This window comes from Opisthocomus hoazin, chromosome 9 (genome assembly GCF_030867145.1).
Source record: "Opisthocomus hoazin isolate bOpiHoa1 chromosome 9, bOpiHoa1.hap1, whole genome shotgun sequence".
Taxonomy (NCBI): domain Eukaryota; kingdom Metazoa; phylum Chordata; class Aves; order Opisthocomiformes; family Opisthocomidae; genus Opisthocomus; species Opisthocomus hoazin.
The window spans coordinates 21,403,175-21,424,939 of record NC_134422.1 but is presented as its reverse complement, the minus strand read 5'-3'; the positions used below and the strand labels follow the sequence as shown (position 1 = coordinate 21,424,939).

Below are 21,765 nucleotides of genomic sequence, written 5' to 3'. Positions count from 1 at the left end.
TAATAAAGAACTAAATAAGATATGCTTAATTGTGTTACATTGTATGTAGATGCTAAAACACACTGGTGTCGATACATACATAAAGTTTCTGAGAATAAAATCATTAGTAATGATGACACTGATAAATAATATGTTTTACATACAGACATTTTTGTTGTCTTCCACATCATCATTCTTTAACCTTCTTTTGGTTTATTTTCTATCTATACATTTTGATTTGTATTGTTGGAATTTAACATTTATTTCTCTCTTTTTCTCTAGAGCACACAAATTCTAAGAATCCATCTTGCTACTAACAGGTTTTCTTTTTGTTTTTTGAGGTTTTTTTCAGACTTTTGCATTGTCTTAGTTTCCATATGATTTTATTTCTTGCTTTTTGGAATCTCATTAGTGATTTTATTGAACCTTAAATAACATTTCCCCCATAAATTTTTATTGTAATATTTCAACTGTCCATTTCATATTAAAACTGGTTTAACATTTTTAAAGTATTTCTATTTTTCTCTTTATAAACTAAGTGGCTATTTTGTCTAATTTGTACACTAGGTGGTTGTAAATGCCCTTGTAGGAGCAATTCCATCTATCATGAATGTATTGCTGGTTTGTCTTATATTCTGGCTCATCTTCAGCATCATGGGAGTCAATTTGTTTGCTGGCAAATTCTATCACTGTGTCAACACCACAACTGGCGAGATGTTTGATGTCAGTGATGTCAACAATTATACTCAGTGTGAGGAACTCATAAAAAACAATCAAACTGCCCGATGGAAAAATGTGAAAGTAAACTTTGATAATGTAGGAGCTGGATATCTTGCTCTGCTTCAAGTAGTAAGTAAATTTATATATTTTCTTTTTGCTGTTTTTAAAGAAGTCTGGGAAAAATGGTTAAGACTGTTCAGTAGTGGAATAATTTCTTCATAGTAATGATGTAGAACTTGCACAACTCTATTGAATTGTTACCTGTAATTTTTGTATTAATGATAGGAGAATAACTTTCCATTCCAAAGCTAGGGTGTACAGTCTCATCATGATGATAATAATGTGAAAATATTAAGTGAAAAGGTGCAATAATCTTTTTAGTGCTGCACAATATAAACTCCAGGAATGCATGGCAGACAAGGCTTAGACGTCCCTCTCATTATTAAAAAGGTCTCTCCCTTCCTTATGAGCTCAGCTGCCTTGTAAGACAGGAGGGCAGAGAGCAGCTAAAAAGAGGGCAGACATCCTGACTGTCTGGTCTGAAGTGAGCAACTACCTCTAATGCCTCCTACATAATCTGCTCCTAGGTATCATTACACATTCACAGCAACATTCTTTCGCATTCAAAATCCATTAATCTAGGCAATTCTGGCACTGTGAAATAATTCTTATTTTGTCAACAGCCTGGTCAAGGTAGAGTGGACTTTTATCTATGGCTACACTTATTTAAGGAATCAGTTTGTAAGTTAGATGGTAAAAATAAAAACAGGTCAACCTGGTGTCTCCAGTGCATGTATTTGTTTAACAGGGGCTTGATTTTCCAGACCTGGAAGTAGGTTTAGGGAAGGAAATCATAACTAATGCAAGATCTGAGATCCGGGCACTCAATGTTTTATGTAGCATGGAGCCAATTCTTTCTCTATTTTCATAATACTTCTGTAAGAGGTCTGAAATCCTGTGAGAGAAGTAGGAGCTGCCCATGGGAAGAATATGGATAGTTACTAATAGACAGATTCTAATTGAGTATTAGGTCTGATTAATCATATAACACTTTCTCTTGATGTTTGCAGATAAACAGCACTTGCTACTAAAATAAATATATTTCATTAAGAAGTACATGAAACTACAAAGACATTAAACTGTGGGTAAAACAGGAAAATGTAAAAAACTTCTATCACAAAAAATACTAATTATTTATAACTATCATATTTCATTAATGCTTGTTAAAGATTCATTATAATATACTAAATGAATATTATGTTACTTACAGTATTATCCTTGTGAAGTATTAGATGTTATTGTATTGCACAGTATATTAATTCTATTAATTGCTGCTACTTATATAATGTCTATAAATTGTATTTCCCCTCCAACTCCTTTTCCTATGTACTGTGGTGCAGAAACATCTTTGTTCTAGGTACTGAGCATATCTTTTATTTATGCCAGAGGAATAAAGACTTTAGGTCTTTACAGTCTCATTGGCTTAGAGTGGAGCTTCTGGTAGCTGATATCCGACCCAAAACACAAGCAAAAAAGCAAGCTATTATGTTTAGATGATTGAGGACTGTAGAATGACTTGCCTATAATTTGACATATAGATTCACTGTATGAAAAGGTGTCAAAAATGTCAAGGGATTGTTACTGCTCTGATATCACCAAGTCATCCATGTCACCCACCCTGACAGTGTTGGTCTTTAATTACTACATCACTACTCTGGACCTTTCGTTCTTCTTCTCTTTCTTTGTTTTTTCCTGATTTTTCATTATTTTCCTTTTCAAATATTCCCTTCCACCCTTTGCTTTTCCTGCAGAGATTAAGGGATCCTTGAGCATGTATCATGTCACCTCTTCAGCTGATTGTTAACATTCTCTCTCCACTCTTCTGCTGTATTTATTGCTCTTATCAAACTCTGCTCCTCTTCTAATACTGCTATGTAAAGTGCAGCAAATGGCTGTCAATTGTCAACTGAGACAGAAGGATCTACAAAGCCTGGCTCCAAGCATATCTTCTTCGTATTGCACTGCAAGATTCAGGAGGACATGAACACTCCCAGAGTACAAGTTTTTTGCTGTGAAAACTAGCAGCTGTACCAAAGTCCCAGAGCTACTTCTGACAAGCACAGATGCAAATATGCTCCTTGGGATGGTTCCTTGCCTGAATCTCCTCAGGAGAGATGCTCTTTATCTGTTCATTTCACAGGCCTTTTAGCTCCTTTTTTCTTTATTGTGAATGAACTTGGAAAACCTGGGTGATGAGCAGGCACTCACAACCTTCAACTAGCATGTCACACCAGCCTTTTGGTGTTCCTCAGAAAGCGGACATCTCATGCCCATGAAAATCACCTCCTTAAAGCAATGACGGCAGATCTTTTTTACTCTCTATTCTACCTAGACAAAGTCTCTACAGGAACTCAGGTCTTTTATAGGAGTTAATCACAGCTCCTTCACAGTTCAGTTTTTGGTCTTCTGTAAATCTTATCCCACAAGAACCAATGCCTATTTTGACTATGAACAGTCTACTCCTTTTAGTTATGTGGGATTAAAACATTTCTAAAAACACCATGGCAGTTTAGCCATAGCAAAAACATTCAGATGTGTGTTAATATCTGTCCAGAAGTTGTATTGCTGACTCCATCAATTTATGCTGTAAACTTCATAAAATGGCTGTGACCATGAGTGATTCTAGTAGATTCTACCTGAACATCTTTACCATTAATGTCAATCTGAGTCTGTCATTCTTCCTCTGCAAAGTAAACATCTGCAGCTCCAAACACACTGTGCCCTTGCTGAGACTTTCAGATCCTAATTTTTAAGATTTTTGGAATACCTGAAAAATAATGTCTCAAAAAATAGTATTACTATGAAAAATATTTTATTATGCCTGTGTTATTAAATGTGTTTTGTAAATTTAGATATGATTTTATCAAAAGTTAAGGTCCAAATGCTGTGACCTAGTTATTTTCCACATTATGAATTTTTATAGGGAAGATAAACAACTGTATTATATTTCTAGGCTACTTTCAAAGGATGGATGGATATTATGTATGCTGCTGTTGATTCCCGAGATGTAAGTGTAAGACTTTCAAAGATCATCTGTTGCTTATATTCTCATATACTTACACAATATAGAATTTAAACAGCTACACATACAACAACATTGAGAATTATAATCAGCACCAATACATATTTTTTCCAGATACATTTAGTCTAGAAAGGAACTTTTATGTAGCTTCATGAATATTAGAAATTGTAGTGGAAAGAATTAATGCCACTTCCTTCTGTTTAGCCAAGTAAATTAAATTAACTGGACTTTTTTCTGGAAAAGCTAATGTTCATCAAAAAAGCAAAGAAGATGTTTTTAACCACTGCCTTTGGTAATAATGAGTATGAATTAATTTAAGATTACATAATTTAATTATTATATATTGAATATATTATTCTTGTTTTATCATTTGTGCATTTCATTGTTTCTTTAGGTTGAGCACTTATGTTATCTAGATATATGTGCAACGACATTTTACGGCTGAAGATCATCTGATAAGTTTTCTAGGGATTAGAATTTTATCTTGCCTACATAACTAAAACTATGTTTACCTTTTACAAAAAAGTGCAACACAGATGCCTGAACTAGTTCTATACAACCTAGATTATAGTCACATTAGCAATATCTGTCATCACACAGTGACTTTCATCTTCCAGAGTAATACATCCTGTTTCATTAACTTCAGCATGTCTACACTCTAGCACATTGTGCAGTAGAGGTGCAAGTGTTGAGATGTGGAATCTGGAAGAATCGAGACAATAACAAAATCCTCCCTAGAAATTTGCCTCAATTTAATGGATTTCAAAAAACAATATACTCACTAGAAATTTATTGAAAACATCTATTGTTAGCTGGATGTGAGAACACTCATGTAAGACCAAAAGTGTTCTAGGGAGATTTAGGTGATATTAAAATTGATTGATTCTGTTCCTTGAAAATATACTGAACACAATACAGAATATTTAGATTTGTGCTGTTAAAATTAAGTACTAATGACTGCTATCAGTCCCACATTGCTTCTTCCTTCTATGAGAGGAACTTTGTGTATATGTACATACATAAACATATCTGTGTGCACATTTACTTTAAATTCCATATGAGTAATCATTCTGTCAGCTTCCAGTTCTCCAAATATTGATTGAAATGGACATGTTTGGTCTTTTTAACATCTGAGTGCAGTTTATAGCTTTTCTAGCTCAGATAGCTTATACCTATTCATAAATTATATGCATTGTTTTCTACATCTAGTATTGTCATGGGTAATAAATTGTATAATATTTTGTAGGTAGAAGATCAACCTAAGTATGAGGAAAATTTGTATATGTATCTTTATTTTGTCATCTTTATTATATTTGGATCATTCTTTACCTTGAACCTTTTCATTGGTGTCATTATAGACAACTTCAACCAACAAAAAAAGAAGATAAGTATTTGATTTTTTTCCACAGTGATATAAATTATTTCCTATAATGAATTAATAAGTTATTTATATAAAGCTAATAAAAATCAAAATTTATTTCAAGTCCTTGAAAAAAAATGTATCTTTTTTAACATAATCTGTGTTAAATCTGTGGATGTGATTTCTGACATTTGCATTTCAGTATTTTCACAAGCAAAGAGGGACAAATCATGAGTCAGTTCATAATAATTTGCAAATTGTGTAAGAGCTAAAATGAAGATGCAAAAAGGGAATGTGCATTATTCTTCTGATTAGAAAGCCTCACGATTCTTAGCCTTCAACTGCCAAAAAGAATTAGAACCTCAGGATCATTCTAAATCTTTGCATGCTGTGAAAAAGCAGTTTCATATGATTTCGGTTTATCCAATCACCAAATAAAAAGCAGCAGTACCAAACAGAAACAATGGTAAAAGTCAGTCATGAGCTACAGAAATTTTTCCTCGTGAAAATACTCTTTAGCTTCTTAAAAGAGCCATAAACACATCTGGGGATACTTCCTCAGTTTCTATCAATTATGCCATGCTTTGGGCTTCCAGTTTAGCAGACAGTGACTTTGACACTGTGTTTCCATCTGACTTTGTTCTGACTCATCAAGAAGCACAATTTACTTTATCCTGAAATTCAGTCAGTCAGGTGCACATCTGACCGGCAGCATTTGCATCTGCAAACAAAGGCTCATTTGAGTTAGTCAAGGTTCCAGTGGTGTTTTAATTAATAATTTGCTATGGCATGATTTGGATTACTTCTCATAAATTTGTATCAAAGGTAATTTTTTTGCTGTCATTAAAACCCGCAGATTAGACCCAAATACTCTCTCTTGATAAAATTGTGCCTCAAAGTTAGACCACTTTTAGACCTGGCTAGCTGTAAACCTAAAAGTCTATCTAGAATTTCAGACATGGAAAGCACTAGTCAGGCTCCCATGCATTAAACATATCCTAATCAGCGAGTATTTAACAGCATCAGTATAGTAACAACCATTTTAACCATGTCAGCAAAAGTGAGCATGAAGACACTGGAAAAACTCAACTGTCAGCCTGACAAGGCACCAATAAGGGTTTTTCTGTGTGTTAGGAATGCATATGAGTATCTACACTATTAATACCTGAAAAAATCACTTTTGTTATGTAAGTCAAATATAAATGTAATATTATATTACAGAGACATATCATGTTGTTAAATGTTGTATGTGTGGACGAGGACATGATAGTAATTAGTTTTGATATTATTTCTTTACTTTGGAGGTCAGGATATATTTATGACAGAAGAACAGAAGAAATATTATAATGCAATGAAAAAACTGGGATCCAAAAAGCCACAGAAACCCATCCCAAGGCCAGTGGTAAGAGTGATTTGATTTTAATACCCCTAATATTAAATACTCATCTGGGAATATGATTTTAGCAGAGAAGGTTATATGTCTGGAAAGAAAATACTTTTTCCATTTATTTTCTTGTAAAGGTAAAATGTGTCCCCTGTTTTTAATTCAGCAGACTAGATTTTTCATGTTTCATTTAAAAACATATACTCTGAAGTATGAACTGTAGGGTTTATCACAGAATATCACAGAATAGTAGGGGTTGGAAGGGACCTCTGTGGGTCATCTAGTCCAACCCCGCTGCCGAAGCAGGGTTTAATAAGGTTTAATAAGGTTGATGTGAAAAATTTCATAATTCCTTGCCTAAGTCCTAGAAAAGTGCAGCTGACTGGATCATTTATCGGTTCTTGTTACCAATGGATGAGCTTCATTTTCTGTTTTTTCTCTTCCCAGAGAATTTGTAGGAAATGGGAATGCGCTGGCCCTTGCTGCTGAAGACAGAAGGGGGCAGTGGTCACCTAATGTGAAAGACAGATGCAGATAATGTTACAGAGTAAAAGAATGCCCTAGGGAGTAAAGCACAAACTAGGATAAGTTTGTACCTAAAATAAGAAACAGAATCACAGAATCACAGAATCACAGAATGTTCGGGGTTGGAAGGGACCTCTGTGGGTCATCTAGTCCAACCCCCCTGCCGAAGCAGGGTCACCTACAGCAGGCTGCACAGGACCTTGTCCAGGCGGGTCTTGAATATCTCCAGAGAAGGAGACTCCACAACCTCCCTGGGCAGCCTGTTCCAGGGCTCTGTCACCCTCAGAGTGAAGAAGTTCTTCCTCAAAACTACTCTGTTATTTACTGAACTCATACAGTGTTTGGAAAAAATAAAATACTTGTTGCACCTTATGCACCGAGTGGTTAAAAATAGTCTTTCTAAGGAGAGACATATGGCAACAAACGTTTAGCTAAGTACTAAAGGAAAACTAGGATATTGCAGTCATGGTGTGTTTGAGACATGTAACTTCAGCGGTCCAATCATCTCACCAAGCACAATTTATTTAAGGAAAAGAGAGACGTTTCTGGGGGCTCGTATTCTAAGAGCAGCTAAGAAAAAAGATAAGAAAATGAGTTTCGATTTGGCTGGTACTCTTGCTGCGTATCAAGTTATACCACCTTTTTTACATCAATAATACAAATTGTCAATGTTATTACTATTATTATTGCATTGTTTCCCTTCCCCCCCTTCAGCGAACAGCGGTACACTTCCTGATCCACTCTTAACAGGATGAGATACAAACCAGCATGGGTCTGGTGTATGTTAACAATGTATTGTGAATGGGTCTTGCTCTGCACTCCTAAATCTTGCAGAGACTTGCTTTCCCATTTGGCATTTGTAAAGACAAATATTTTCAACTATAAACTGTATTCCATCTTTGGTTTTGCAGAACAAATTCCAAGGCATGGTCTTTGATTTTGTAACCAAACAAGTATTTGACATCAGCATCATGATACTCATCTGCCTTAACATGGTCACAATGATGGTAGAAACAGATGACCAGAGTAAAGAAATGGAAACAATTTTATCCTGGATTAACCTTGTGTTCATTATCCTTTTCACTGGAGAATGTGTCCTGAAATTGATTTCACTTCGCCATTACTACTTCACTATAGGCTGGAATATTTTTGATTTTGTGGTTGTGATTCTCTCCATAGTAGGTAAGAGCAATTCCCTTTCAAGAAAGAACTAGTGGAAGGAAAAGGCAACATTTGTTTCAAGAATAATATGATATCAATATGAAATTTTCTGCTTCCTATATGACTTACATCTTGAGTCAGATCTTTTGTACTTTATAGCATACCATACATGAAATATTGCATGTAAGATTTTTATCTCTCCCATTAGATTCACTGTCATCTTCCGCATCAAAAGATGTAAAGGAACTATTTGGCACATCAGATTAACATGTACAAATATAAAGAGGAATGTTTAGTGGTATAGGCAAACTAACTACAAATTTGCTTTCAGTACTGAAACTGAAAAGTATGTGAAGGGAGTGAGATTTTTAATTGCTTTTGCTAACTAAAGTCTTGGTGAATATTTAGATTTCTGTCAAATAAAAGCTAATGACTCTCCAAGGTGCAAATGAGTTGTATGACAAAACTTAAGTCTGAGAGAGCGATACACCTGAGAAAGGCTGTGCTGATAGAGTGTAGATACTCAGGTAAAAAGAAAATTACAAATTTGTAGAAATTAAGCCAATATAGTCCTTCATAAAAGACAGCGTTAATAGGCTCAGCTTCAAGAACTAATTATATCTAAGACAGAAACTTCTCTTTCCAGGCTGCTCTAGGAATAACCAAAAGCTTAGATAGACACTACCTATCTTGCTACAAGCAGTCTTCTTTTACTCATTTCTCTTCTCCTAGATAGCATTTCAACATAAGGAAGGTACTTTCACCTTAATAACAGCTTTCAATAAAATGTAATAACTTGTATGATGTTTTGCTATAACATAGACTCCCTGTACTGATTGTTTTGGAGACAGAAATAAATAATTTTTTCTATAGGTTATGAATGAACTTTAAATTATTTTTCAAGTATTCACTTTTTTTACTCTAGGTATGTTCTTAGCGGAGATGATTGAGAAATATTTTGTATCCCCTACGCTATTCAGAGTCATCCGACTTGCCAGAATCGGTCGAATCCTGCGTCTCATTAAAGGCGCTAAGGGAATCCGCACTCTGCTTTTTGCTTTGATGATGTCTCTTCCGGCTTTGTTCAACATCGGCCTGCTGCTGTTCCTGGTCATGTTTATCTATGCGATATTTGGCATGTCCAACTTTGCCTATGTTAAGAGGGAAGTTGGGATTGATGACATGTTCAACTTTGAAACGTTTGGCAACAGCATGATCTGCCTGTTTCAAATTACCACATCTGCTGGCTGGGATGGTTTGCTAGCCCCAATCCTTAACAGTGGGGAGCCAGACTGTGACCCCCATAAAGATCATCCGGGGAGCTCTGTGAAAGGCGACTGCGGCAACCCTTCCGTTGGGATTTTCTTCTTTGTCAGCTACATTATCATATCATTTCTGGTAGTGGTGAACATGTACATTGCTGTCATTTTGGAGAACTTCAGTGTGGCCACTGAAGAAAGCGCTGAACCCTTGAGCGAGGATGACTTTGAGATGTTCTATGAAGTCTGGGAGAAGTTTGATCCTGATGCAACACAATTCATAGAATACAGTAAGTTATCAGATTTTGCAGCTTCGTTAGATCCTCCTCTTCTGATAGCAAAACCAAACAAAGTCCAGCTCATTGCAATGGATCTGCCCATGGTAAGCGGCGACAGAATTCACTGCCTTGACATCTTGTTTGCTTTCACAAAGCGTGTTTTGGGGGAGAGTGGGGAGATGGATGCCCTCAGAATACAGATGGAAGATCGGTTTATGGCAGCCAATCCTTCTAAAGTCTCCTACGAACCAATTACAACCACATTAAAGCGAAAACAGGAGGAGGTATCTGCTGTCATTATTCAGCGTGCCTACAGGCACTACCTTTTAAGGCAAAAAGTTAAAAAGGTGTCTAGTATATATAACAGAAATAAAAACAAAGAAGGAGATGGACCAGTTATAAAAGAGATAATTACTGATAAACTAAATGGGAACTCTACTCCAGAAAAAACGGATGAGAGCTCCTCTACAACTTCCCCACCTTCTTATGACAGTGTAACAAAGCCAGACAAAGAAAAATACGAAAAAGATAAAGCAGAAAAGAACTACAAAGGTAAAGTTGTCAGGGAAAATAAAAAATAAAGATCTAAGAATTCTGCTTGTGGGACAACTTGTTTACAGTCTTTGAGAATGAAGCATCCACTGGACTCCTGCAGGAGATTTATGCCAAACTGACAGTTTTTACACATATATATATATGTGTGTGTGTGCGCGTGCGCGCGTGTGTGTGTGTGTGTGCATATATAGACATTATATTAATACTTAAGGTCAGTGCCTATAACAAAACAGTGAACCTTCATTATCAAACTGTGACTCTGTGAATCAGGGTAACAAACTTGACAAGAGGTGACTGTTTTCACTACAGCTGACACTGCTAAGAATGAGCAGAAAATTGGCTCCGCAGAGAACATGGAGCATGAAACGAGTGCAAAGCGATACTTTTTTGTGTTTCACATACCGCAAAACACATAGAACAGTAATTCTCTTCACTGTTTGTAATGCAGCTGCTACATGTGTCATATTTTTGCAGAATCAGTATTAGTGTATTTTTCATTTTTTAATTCACAGGTTGGTTACTATTACATGTGACTATTTTTGTAACAGGTTTTATGTTGGGGAAAGAGGTATGAGGACCGGATGTTCTACTCTCAGATTCTCTATAATGTACAGATAGAAGTGATTTGCATAGGTATGCTGCACTTGTCAGTCATGCGTAAATAAAAATATGACATTGCACAAAGCTAAAGATTTTAAGACTTCCATGTTTCAGGGTTGCTCTTAAATTTGAGGTGTTCTAACTACTCGTATGGCTGCATCCAGATTATGTGCATCCAGATTAACGTGCCTGCGAAGTCTTCTCTAGTTACAGGAACCTGCAATGACTTATTTTTATGCAAATCATTAAACATGAACAAGTTCATGTTTTTGTTAAAATATTCACAGCTTAAAAAATATTGTGCAATTTCTGCACTGGGAAAATAGCTTTACCAAAATATACCTGGGAGTTCTTTGGTTTTTTAAAACAGCTCAAATTTTTTCCTAGACTGTTCTTTAGTTACTGGCTTCTCTCATTATGGCCAACATCCAATGAATCAATAAAATACCCTTTTCCATGTAAATATTAACAGTATACTGTCATGCATATTTGAGCACAGAATTAAACGTCTTTGCCACATTGAATTGCATCCAATATGTACCACAGTATCGGTAATCTGCAAGAGCTCAACAGGACATATTGTGTCATTATAGATGGTTTGGAGAGTGTCACTGATGCATGTCAATGCTTTTGCTGCTGTATCTTGCTCCTTCCACTGTCCGCAGTCTCCACTATAGGAAGCCATGTGTCAGTGGTGAAGTGAATCAGATTGTCCAACCAGACCTCATTCTTTCAAATCATTAAGCAATAGTTTGCAGCTTTTTATGAGCTTCTTTAGTTTTGCATTTTAAATTTGAAGTGGCTACTATATGGTGTAGAATCAGACTGTACAGGCCATATTGCAAACTGTTTAACTTGTTGAAAAATGTGATTAGCATATATAAATAATGTAAAGAAATACCATTTGGCAACAGTTTTGTATATAAAAGTCTTCAAGTTTAGATCACTGTTTCTTATATTTCTTTCCTCATTCACTTGGCTTACTTTCTAATCACAGTAATTTCAAACTGGCATCATCACATTATGAGAAAAAAAAGTAAGTATTTGTAGACTATCTTGTTTTAATATTATATTTGCATATATTCCAATGTGAAGTAAATTGTGTAAATCTGGAACCCAGCTTGTTTCCAAATAGTTATATCTGGTAACAGGACAAAGCAAGGAATGTATTAGGGGAATGTGCGAATTTCTAGCACTGTTTGCATCAGAAGTTCCAAGATAGTCTCATTGTTCATGAAATCCTTGATATCTTGCAGTGTCTGTTTACATAGCCTATTCTTACTCTTTTTGAATCACGCTGCACTAGACTTGTACAAATAGGATCCACAATATTTCACAAGAACAAAATGGCACATTTGTATAATCAAGGGCATCAGGACATTTTGTGTTTCAGACACAAGCTATCATTAATTGTAGAATCTTTCTTTTACAGATGCTTTCGACTTGTAACGTGTTGGTGAAATGCATGCAGGAAATTGTTATTATTATAAACAACGTAAACAATATTACAAATGAGCCAAAAAATAAAGATTTCATTTTTTATTGTATTTCTTTTTCTTTGTGTCTGTCCTTCTGTTCATTAAAGCAAGACAAAAACTGGCTTTGATACAAATAAAGAATGCTTTCTTTATGATTAGAGCTAAATACCTTATTCTTCACATTTTAACTTTTTTTTTTATGTCAAAACAATTTTTAAAAAATCTGAGAACTTTGACCACACCCCATTGATCTCTACTTCTTTGTTGCCAACATACTGTCTGGGGATAACACAAGACACCTACACATTCTGCCCCAACAGCCTTTCTGTCAACCCTCTAGAGCCCCCCCCCAACCATAAAGGCACTGCTAAGCATCTAAGGTATTTTTTCAGTTTGCCACATTGCTACTACCAAAGCTGCATACACTTTACAAGTTTTAAATATGCAAACAGACTCTCCAAAAACGTTCCTCTGTGTGGTCCTGTACAACATTCAGCCAAATGGCTCATCAAAAACAGATTAAAGTTGTTTTTAACTGAACAGTGATTCTTTTTATTCCAGTAATTCTCAAAAGTAATAAATACCATTTCACTTGATCTCACAAGAAAGTGACCGCACTGAAACCCAGTTGTGTTTAGTGTTCATAGTCATAACATCCAGATGTTATATAGTAACTTTTTATTTATAATGGATGTCTTCATGCTGTTCAAGGGCAGAAAGATGTAGTACATTGAAACACAATATTATCTTACTGAATTTAAAATATTATATTTCAAAACTAGCAATAAACAGAATATTCCTGGAGTTTGCTCCCTGGCATGTTTCCAGTGTTTTATTCATCTGTGGATATTACGCTGTATTAGCCATATTTTGGACAAATATTAAATTGCTTGGAAAGCCATAATATAACTGATGGAATATTCTAACACTACAATGTATTAAGATCTCTAATATGATGAGCATCTGCAGTCACTGCAGCAGAGTCTCTGAGTTGGTGTATCATGCAACAGGGAAGCCACATTTGCTTACAGGAATGGCTTTACCTACACCAGAAAAAATGCCTTACCAAGAACACACAGAATTGTCTAGCCTGCTCATACCATTAGCTCCTGGAGCTTGTCCCTGGCCCTCTTAGAATATGGGGTTAAAGCGCAAGACATGGCCTTCCACAGTTGTCGGGGCATCCTTACAAGTACCTGGCCTCCAGGCCTGAATTAGAGAATCCTCTAATCACATTGGGTTAATGTTAGTATCTAAATCCTTGAAGTGAAAGTTATGCACATCATTTATTCCATCACTCCTCTGACTACCTTATCTAATGTCACAAATGATTCGATTTACTTCCAGAGACTTTTGGAGCTCTTCTGCTGCTTTGGTCCCTGACTTCACATCTAACAATTGCATTTTACTCATACCCATTCATATTACCTGTTCAAAACAGCACCTAAAATGTGCAGAACTTCTGCTCTGTGAACAGGTTGGCAAATGTTCTGATGAGGAATGACAGTTCATCATTCATTTTCAGGAACCAAGAGTCTCTTACAGTACTCTGTAAAAGTAAGATTTACTGTACCCAGCTCCATTATGAAGCACTGTATATGGGAAAACATTGACAATGCTTTTGGCCTGGATTAGCATGAATGGCTCATGGTCTTGGTTTAACCTGGACTGGAAATAGACTCACTGCTTTGAGGGCACAAGTGTCATCCTAATTGCCCTTTACTACTTCTGTGAACTTCTTCCCTTCTACCTATCCCTTTTTGCACAGAAATCAAGACAGTTTGTATAATTTAAATCTCACATTACACACTCCTCTCCTAAGCTTCCAGAGCATTTAAACAGAAATGCCCCTTAAAAGAACTTCCTACATACTACTAGGCAAGCCAGTAGTGATGGTTATCCCAGTCAAGCATGGTTTTATATTCCTACCACACTGTGCGTGTAGTCCCTCTCCACAGTCAGCAAAAAAGGATCCCTTATGGCTACTAAAATCCCTGTTGGACGACTATACTGATCCATGTCCATGAACAGGTGCATTTTCCATATGTCCAACCACAGAAAAAATGCTTTCCACTATGTATTAAACCTCATATTGGTCATGTGTTGCCAAAACAAGAGTATTAGTAATGCTGACAGTAGAGCTAGGTCACACTTGGAGTATCAGTTCATTACTTACTGCTTTTATTTAATGAGTTTTTAGATTTAAGAATTTCCACATGGATGCCCCGAAAGAAGACATATTCTTGTTCAGTACATTGCAAGTTAATTCATAGGGTAGCACAGCTTAATGCTGTTCCCAAGCAAGCATTCCCAGAAGTCCTAGTGCCTCACATGAGCCAATGCAGCAGTACTAACATGCACAGTCATAAGAGAGTAATGAGTCTGCAGAATTAACTGAAGCTAATTCAGCACTGAAGCAATATTAACAAAGGAGGAAAGCTCAGTGTGTGGTAGGAAAAAAAAAACCAAACATTTCCTCCACAAAGGAGCAGACTGGCCACAATAACTATAAGCAGGACTGTCATCATGGCACCTTATGATGCCCAGTAGCCAAATGTATTTGCTGTGAAATTCATTAATACCTTAAATTAAATTGTGAGTACTCAGCACTTCTTGGGCCATTATGAATTGCATACTGTACTTTAATAAAAAAATAGTCAATCATTTAGACCATAAAATTATGATAGGAATTAATAAAATCAAGAAAGCCCTCACTAAGAGGGTACACCTCCAGTATATGACTTACATGTTATATCATTATTACTGTGACATGAATTGGTACAGTTGTGCCGAGTTTCAGCATCCATGCAGGGACAGGAACGACTCTCACACATTGATACAATGCACAGTCGATTCACTTTATTGCTCCACTTGCGTGGTTATATACATTTTTCATATCTGCACATACGATCACGCTTATTCGGATAGGCTACAGACATAAATCATGCGCTGTTCACGCACCCCACATTCCCTTATGATTGGTAACTATGCACTAACGCTAATAGCAACAGACTGCCTCCATGTCCTTGACCACATCTTGTTTTTGCTAACCCACATCATGTGCACTATCAGAACTTTCTCAATTGTTATTCTTAGCTGTCCTTTCCAGCGGCCTGTTCAGTTATGCGAACTGTTTTTCTTAAGCGGCCTAGTCATGCTAACTCTCAAGCTACATCAACCCCAACATAGTTGTATGAATATTTTTACATTGAAGATCTTAACTTTCTTGAAGTGCCATTTATTGTGATTTTTATGTTCCTCTCTTTAGTTCTTCATCTAGATAGATAAATTTAAAAAAAACATCAAGGAATCTGAGCAGGAAAAAAGATCACTGGACTAACAACAGAACCTTATAGCTAAAATAAGTTTTCATTATTTTCTACTTGCCTGTTTGAAGAATGTTTGGTTATCTAGACAGAGATAAGACTCAGAAAAGAGAAGCAACACCATGTGACTGAGGCTGAAAACCACAGAAATAATTCATTATAAATAGACAAAGCAAATCGTAAACACAGTTCATTAGTCACATGTTCAAACTGCTGAGCTAGTTACAACGGATGTTTTCTAAAAGATCATGAACAGCTCATGTACAATTTAATAACAAGACAGGATAAGTAAAGGTGGATGGTGGAGTGCTGTGATCTGTTTCCACTAAACACCACAGAGCAGGGATGTGCTTTGTCTTTGTAATGCAACACACACTCTCCACCACTTTCCAAATTAAATACTTCACTCCCATAGAAGAAAACATGCTGCAACATGAGCCTCAGCTAAGCTAAGAAAATAAATTGTACTGCAGTAGCCTAAGTAAACTGAAGCCAATTACCGTCTCTCAGGAGAGAAGACAAATCACATGTATCTCTGCAGCAAGTGCTATGTTTGATGCATATAAGACAAGACATATCATGAACAATTTATAGCAGTAAAGCAGGCATCCGTTCCCAAGCATTCTACACTTCAAGTACATTTACTGTATAATAAAAGCCATTTAATGTTTTTTCTCATAACCTACATTAAGGGGTAAAGGGAAAATTGGTATCAGCCCAAAAAGGTATTCTTTGTTCTTATAGGAAGCACGTATCAAAAATGCAAAAAGCATTTATCAGATCTTACATGCATTCCTGCTTTTTTGTAAAACTGTAAGCCTCTCATGGCAATTTCAGTATCAGAGGGTAATTTACTCTTTATTCTAAAAGCCTTATAGTCTGTACACGGATCACAAACACCCTGTCCCACCAGTCTCCTAACGTAGAAATGCTGGGTTTGCTTTCAGAAGGTGTAGCCCCAGGTACGTGCTTACAGCAAAGTACAAGCAAAGTAAATTGGCCATCCTAAACCAAAGTGGGTCATGCTGCTTTTTCCCTCAGCCTAATGCAGTGATATCAAATCCAGCAAACCAAAAGAAGCTGTTCAACAACGTGCCATGTAATAGCAGCTGTATTTAAAGATAACATGCACAGGTTTTTCAATTATGTCATACAAACACTGTAAGTGGTTGTATCATGAGTTTCTTTCCCAGAGAACTGCAACCGAGTGTCTGAGTTCAACAGCCACAAAAATTGACACTTCTTTACTTTTTTTCTCTTGTTGCTGTTACAGGGGGATGACAGTGATGGGTCTAATTTTACGACTCTGCAGGAAGCTCAGTTCTGGTATACCCTTCAGAGATCCCAGCTCTGATCTAAGGAAGGAAATTGATTGACCCAGAAAAAATAACAGCTTTTTGTCTCTGCTGAATACCAAAGGCCTTATCCTACCTCTTCATGCAAATAAGCAGAGAAAGATCTGAGAAGCATGGGAAAGTCTGCAGCGGGAAAGCTGTATAAATTCTGTCTCTCAACGAAGAAACATTAAATGAAATAGGCAAACACAAAAAGATACAGAAGAAAAAAAGGGATGGTAGCTTTAACTGTCATAGTCAGATCCCAACATGTGGGACACATATCACAGGTATCATTTATTCTTTGGATGGGATTTTGCTACTGCAACTCCAGGCACCAGGGAACAGCACATTCTTTTCAGACTCTGAAAGTGACAAGGGACAAAACTGGCAGAGCATATGCTACTTCCATGAATGTGTGCTGTACAGAAAGGATGTTACTAACATCTCCCATCTGCACCAGGCACATCCTTAATTCATGTGTTGCAGAGTTTGTGCAGAAATGAGGACAAGCAGTGACTTGTTTTACTGTTATCTTCATTTCACAATGCAGCATTTTAAACCAAAGTCTATATTTTTAAATGCTTAATTTACATGTGTATTTTCAATTAGATGTTTTAGGGATAAAAACCTGTAACTACCCCATTTAGCAGATTTTTTTAAATTTTTTTTTTCTTCTCTTCCAAAGAATGAGAACAAATTATCTGGTTCATCCAAGCTGTGCAATAGGAAATGCAGAAAGGCAGCAGTGGTATTTAAATTACCTATATCCTCTGCCCATGCTCTCTAAGTTTCTGATACACAGCAGAAGAATTTCAAGAGCTCCAAATGGGGATGTGAAGCAATATCCCTCTTGCTGACCAGACACATGGACATATACACTGAGTGCAAAGTGCCTTAAGGGGTACTTGGCCTCCAGTGGGCAGCCCTGCAGGGGGATTCTCAGTTCCCAGAGGCAGCAGGATTGTAGCCTTTTTGCATACCGTGATCTGAGTTCATCAGAACTCTGATGTTGACATCTTGTATGTCTTTGTGATTGACATGCAAGAATAGTTCCTAAAACTTCACAGATAACTAAAATACAAAGCCACCCCGTTGTTTTATTAGTCTTAGAATACTTGCCCAGAACAAGTAATGGTTTTTAGCTAGGTGTTTTATGCTATTTAATTGTCAATGGAGCAGGCAGGGCAATTTGATGGCTGGGCTAGTAAATTTTCAAAGCAATTTTGCAAGCCTGTGTTTTTTGTTCTAAGCATTCTATTTTACAGATTATATGTATATACAAGAATGTTCCTTGTTGTACTTCAGACTAAAATACATAAGTGACAACTTTAGAAGACAATGCAGCTTACTAGCATGGCTGCTCCCAATTCATCATTCTGCAGAATTCGTCTAGCTGAAGCTAGAGATTGTAAATATTTTACGGTAAAATGGTATTTCTATGTTTTCTAGGTCACTGCTGCTTTCTGCTCCTGAATCATTAGGAGCAAACAGCAGACCGAAGGAACTGCTGAATCTGAAGACAGAGTACAAAGGAGACGAATTGTTCTCTGCAGCTCACAGCTGCTCCCGCACTCCTTCACAGCACTGAAAATATACACAGAGTCTCTTCGCTTGGGAAACTAAGATCCAGGTGATAACTCACAATCACTCACCACCGGGACTTACGCACTTCAAGGAAGTACTAGCTGGAGTATTTTCTTCCATTTAGCCAAATCTCTCTAACTAATTCCGCATTAAAAAGGCAGGGTTTCTTCCCATCTGCACTCTCCTCATGTATTATACTTGCCTTCTTTTTGTCAGCCCACATTAAATTTGAATCAGGGACACATTCGTGTTGTTTGTGTACAGCATTCCTGGCTGAACTTTAGGCTGAAAATTCCAACTCTGAGTAATATTAGTAACATCACAGATTACAAACTCTTTTCCACAACTCATTTTCATCAGGTGTTACATGTAGACAAACAGAGTGACAGCTGCATGGTCTTTAAAATAAAATTTCAGTCACGTAAAGAAAAAAATCCCTTCTGAACCACAAGGCTAGCTTTCACTTAGCTTGCTCTCTCCCTTCAAGTCTGACAGTCCTTTACCATTTTTCAGCTTATGTTACTTAACTCTCTTACATACCGCTCAAGTTTCTCTCGCCTTACTCAAACACATTGCTTCCTCCAGTAGCAGAGACATTGACCTGCGCTGCTGCAAAGGAGGAGAGAAATTGAAACGACAAGTATCCTGCAGCAGCACCAACTCCAGCTGCGGTCTTGGCAGATCTCAGAAGTTTGAACAAGGCCATGCCAGGTCAGGCCACAGGAGAGCATGTAGAGGGAAAATACTGGCAATTCACTACGTGGCAATTTTTGAGCCACTCGAATCCAAAGCCAAAGATGATGCAATTCCGTTTTTCAGCTGCAACATCAACAAGGTCAAACCACATTTAATCACTGAAAATGCTATTAGACCTCTTTCACAAGTGAAAACTCGCGGTCTGCGCATGTTAGGCACAGTCCAGCTTCTTAATTCTACTTACCTAAATTGCTGGAACATACTGAGGGAAGACAGAGCTGAACGACTTTTTCCATTTGCTCTCATTAACACTTCCCACCATGGCATGTCTACTTTCTGTCACTAGATGTGGTCACAGCCACAGAGCCCTCCCTTCCCATTCAGACCAATGCCCTAAACCGCTGCCATATTAACCTGCTTTCACCTCAGCACAGGTATACCTTTACTTCTGAAGTGCGCAGCTCTGGGAAAACCTATGCTCAGTACAACGCAGAAGCTCAGGCAGTCTGACTGTAATCATCCTTTTGCCTTTCTAATCCATGTAAAGACTTTAAATGGTAAATGTGAGCAGCCTCTGTCGCACTGTCCGCAGTGATGTATTCTTTCCAATTCCTGCATTTCAGGGAGCACACAGGCATGCGACAGGGTAGGCGTGTAATCAAGTGCTGTCCGTACAAAAGAACCCACAGCTAGAAGGAGTATATCTTGAAGCCCTTCCCCCCATTCAGGAATTACTATCATCTTACAAGAGCGCTCCCTAAGGGCTGTATGTAGCCATGGTGACAGGACATCACCACCTGCCTGCCCCTGCAATGGAGGCGATGAGCCAGAATACAAAGCTTTGTTTTGCTGCTGCTGAATGCATGCAGCACATTGTCAAAGAACCCGACCCTAACAGAAATCCAAGAAAATTAAAACAGTTTTTAAAGTACAGAATCTGAAAAAAGTTCCAGAATTATTAATAAAGGCTTATGAAAATGAATCAACAAAACGGTGGCTTGAAAATATACATGAATGGACGTTTCACATTCTTCAAAATGCAATTTTGAGCATAAAATCATAAAAGGGATGCTTTATGTCCAAAAGCTGAAAATGCAGGCATTGCAGAAAGATTTTACAATGGGCTGCAATTGTTACTACACATTGTTTGTATTCTGGGGGAAATGCACACAGCTTACCATACACTGTTGGCCTGCAGTTAACAGTGTCCAGCTTGCAGCATTTTGCCACTTTATGAGACCCTAAACATCAGCTGACCAAAAATCACAGAGACACTGGCTAAACTACTGTCATGGTACCACTCAGTGATCGGAAGAAGTAAGCAGTACAAACAATGAAATAAGCAGGCGACATACACCCTGACATAGACAGGAGACAGCCCAAACAAAATGGGAGCTGAGGAACTCCTCCTTCTTATTCCATGTATCTAGTCTATCCCTCAGGTTATGCATACATTGTGGAATTAGGCAGCACCTCACAGCTCTCAGACGTGGGTGCATGACCCTGCCTTAGCTTGTCCTTATGCTGGGCAAGACACCCTGAGTATCTCCTTTCTCTTCTCTTCCCAGCACACTGGGTTTCCCCGGGAATGAAAAACAGGCTGGCAGGGAATTTCAGTGTTCAACAGGTTCACTGAAATGGGTGACTGGTGGGTGAGGACTTACAGGCAAGCTGCAGAATTCTCCTTCTTGTGGTTCAGATTTACCATCAGAGACCATAGATACATTTTCCACAGGTTGTGCTACTGAATAGGGTTAGACCTCTATGTCCCTAAAGCTACTGGAGCTACTGGAGACCTAGAGCTCCTATGGATCCATTCACATGAGCTGGCTTTCCCAATACTGTAGATGACTTCTTTCAGTGTGGAAGATCATAGAATCATTTAGGTTGGAAAGGACATTTAAGATCATCGAGTCCAACTGTAAATCTAGCACTGCCAAGTCCACCACTAAATCATGTCCCTAAGCACCACATCTACACGTCTTTTAAATACCTTCAGGGATGGCGACTCCACCACTTCCCTGGGCAGCCTGTTCCAGTGCCTGACAACCCTTTCGGTGAAGAAATTTTTCCCAACATCCAATCTAAACCTCCCCTGGCACAAATTGAGGCCATTTCCCCTTGTCCTATTGCCTGTTACTTGGTAGAAGAGACCAACACCTGCCTTACTACAACCTCCTTTCAGGTAGCTGTAGAGAGCGATAAGGTCTCCCCTCAGCCTCCTCTTCTCCAGGCTAAACAACCCCAGTTCCCTCAGACACTCCTCATAGGACTCTAGACCCTTCACCAGCCTCGTTGCCCTTCTCTGGATACGCTCCAGTACCTCGATGTCTTTCCTGTAGTGAGGGGCCCCAAGCCGAAAACAGTATTCAAGGTGCTGCCTCACCAGTGCTGCAGACAGAGGCATGACCACTTCCCTACTCCTGCTGGCCACACTATTC

The 21,765-nt window shown here is 37.7% G+C and overlaps 1 protein-coding gene across 5 annotated transcripts in view; it reads left to right on the top strand.

Annotated features, from left to right (window-relative positions):
- The window catches only part of LOC104328999 (sodium channel protein type 2 subunit alpha-like), a 77,205-nt gene extending 64,755 nt beyond the window's left edge, over positions 1-12,450 (top strand). For all 5 annotated transcript variants that reach the window (XM_075429662.1, XM_075429660.1, XM_075429658.1 and 2 more), the window contains 6 exons: positions 547-828; positions 3,713-3,766; positions 5,028-5,165; positions 6,439-6,543; positions 7,962-8,232; positions 9,137-12,450. In XM_075429662.1, coding sequence (XP_075285777.1) covers positions 547-828; positions 3,713-3,766; positions 5,028-5,165; positions 6,439-6,543; positions 7,962-8,232; positions 9,137-10,329 — 2,043 coding nt within the window. In that variant the 3' untranslated portion in view covers positions 10,330-12,450. The remainder of the gene's footprint in view (positions 1-546; positions 829-3,712; positions 3,767-5,027; positions 5,166-6,438; positions 6,544-7,961; positions 8,233-9,136) is intronic.
- Positions 12,451-21,765: the final 9,315 nt, after the last annotated feature.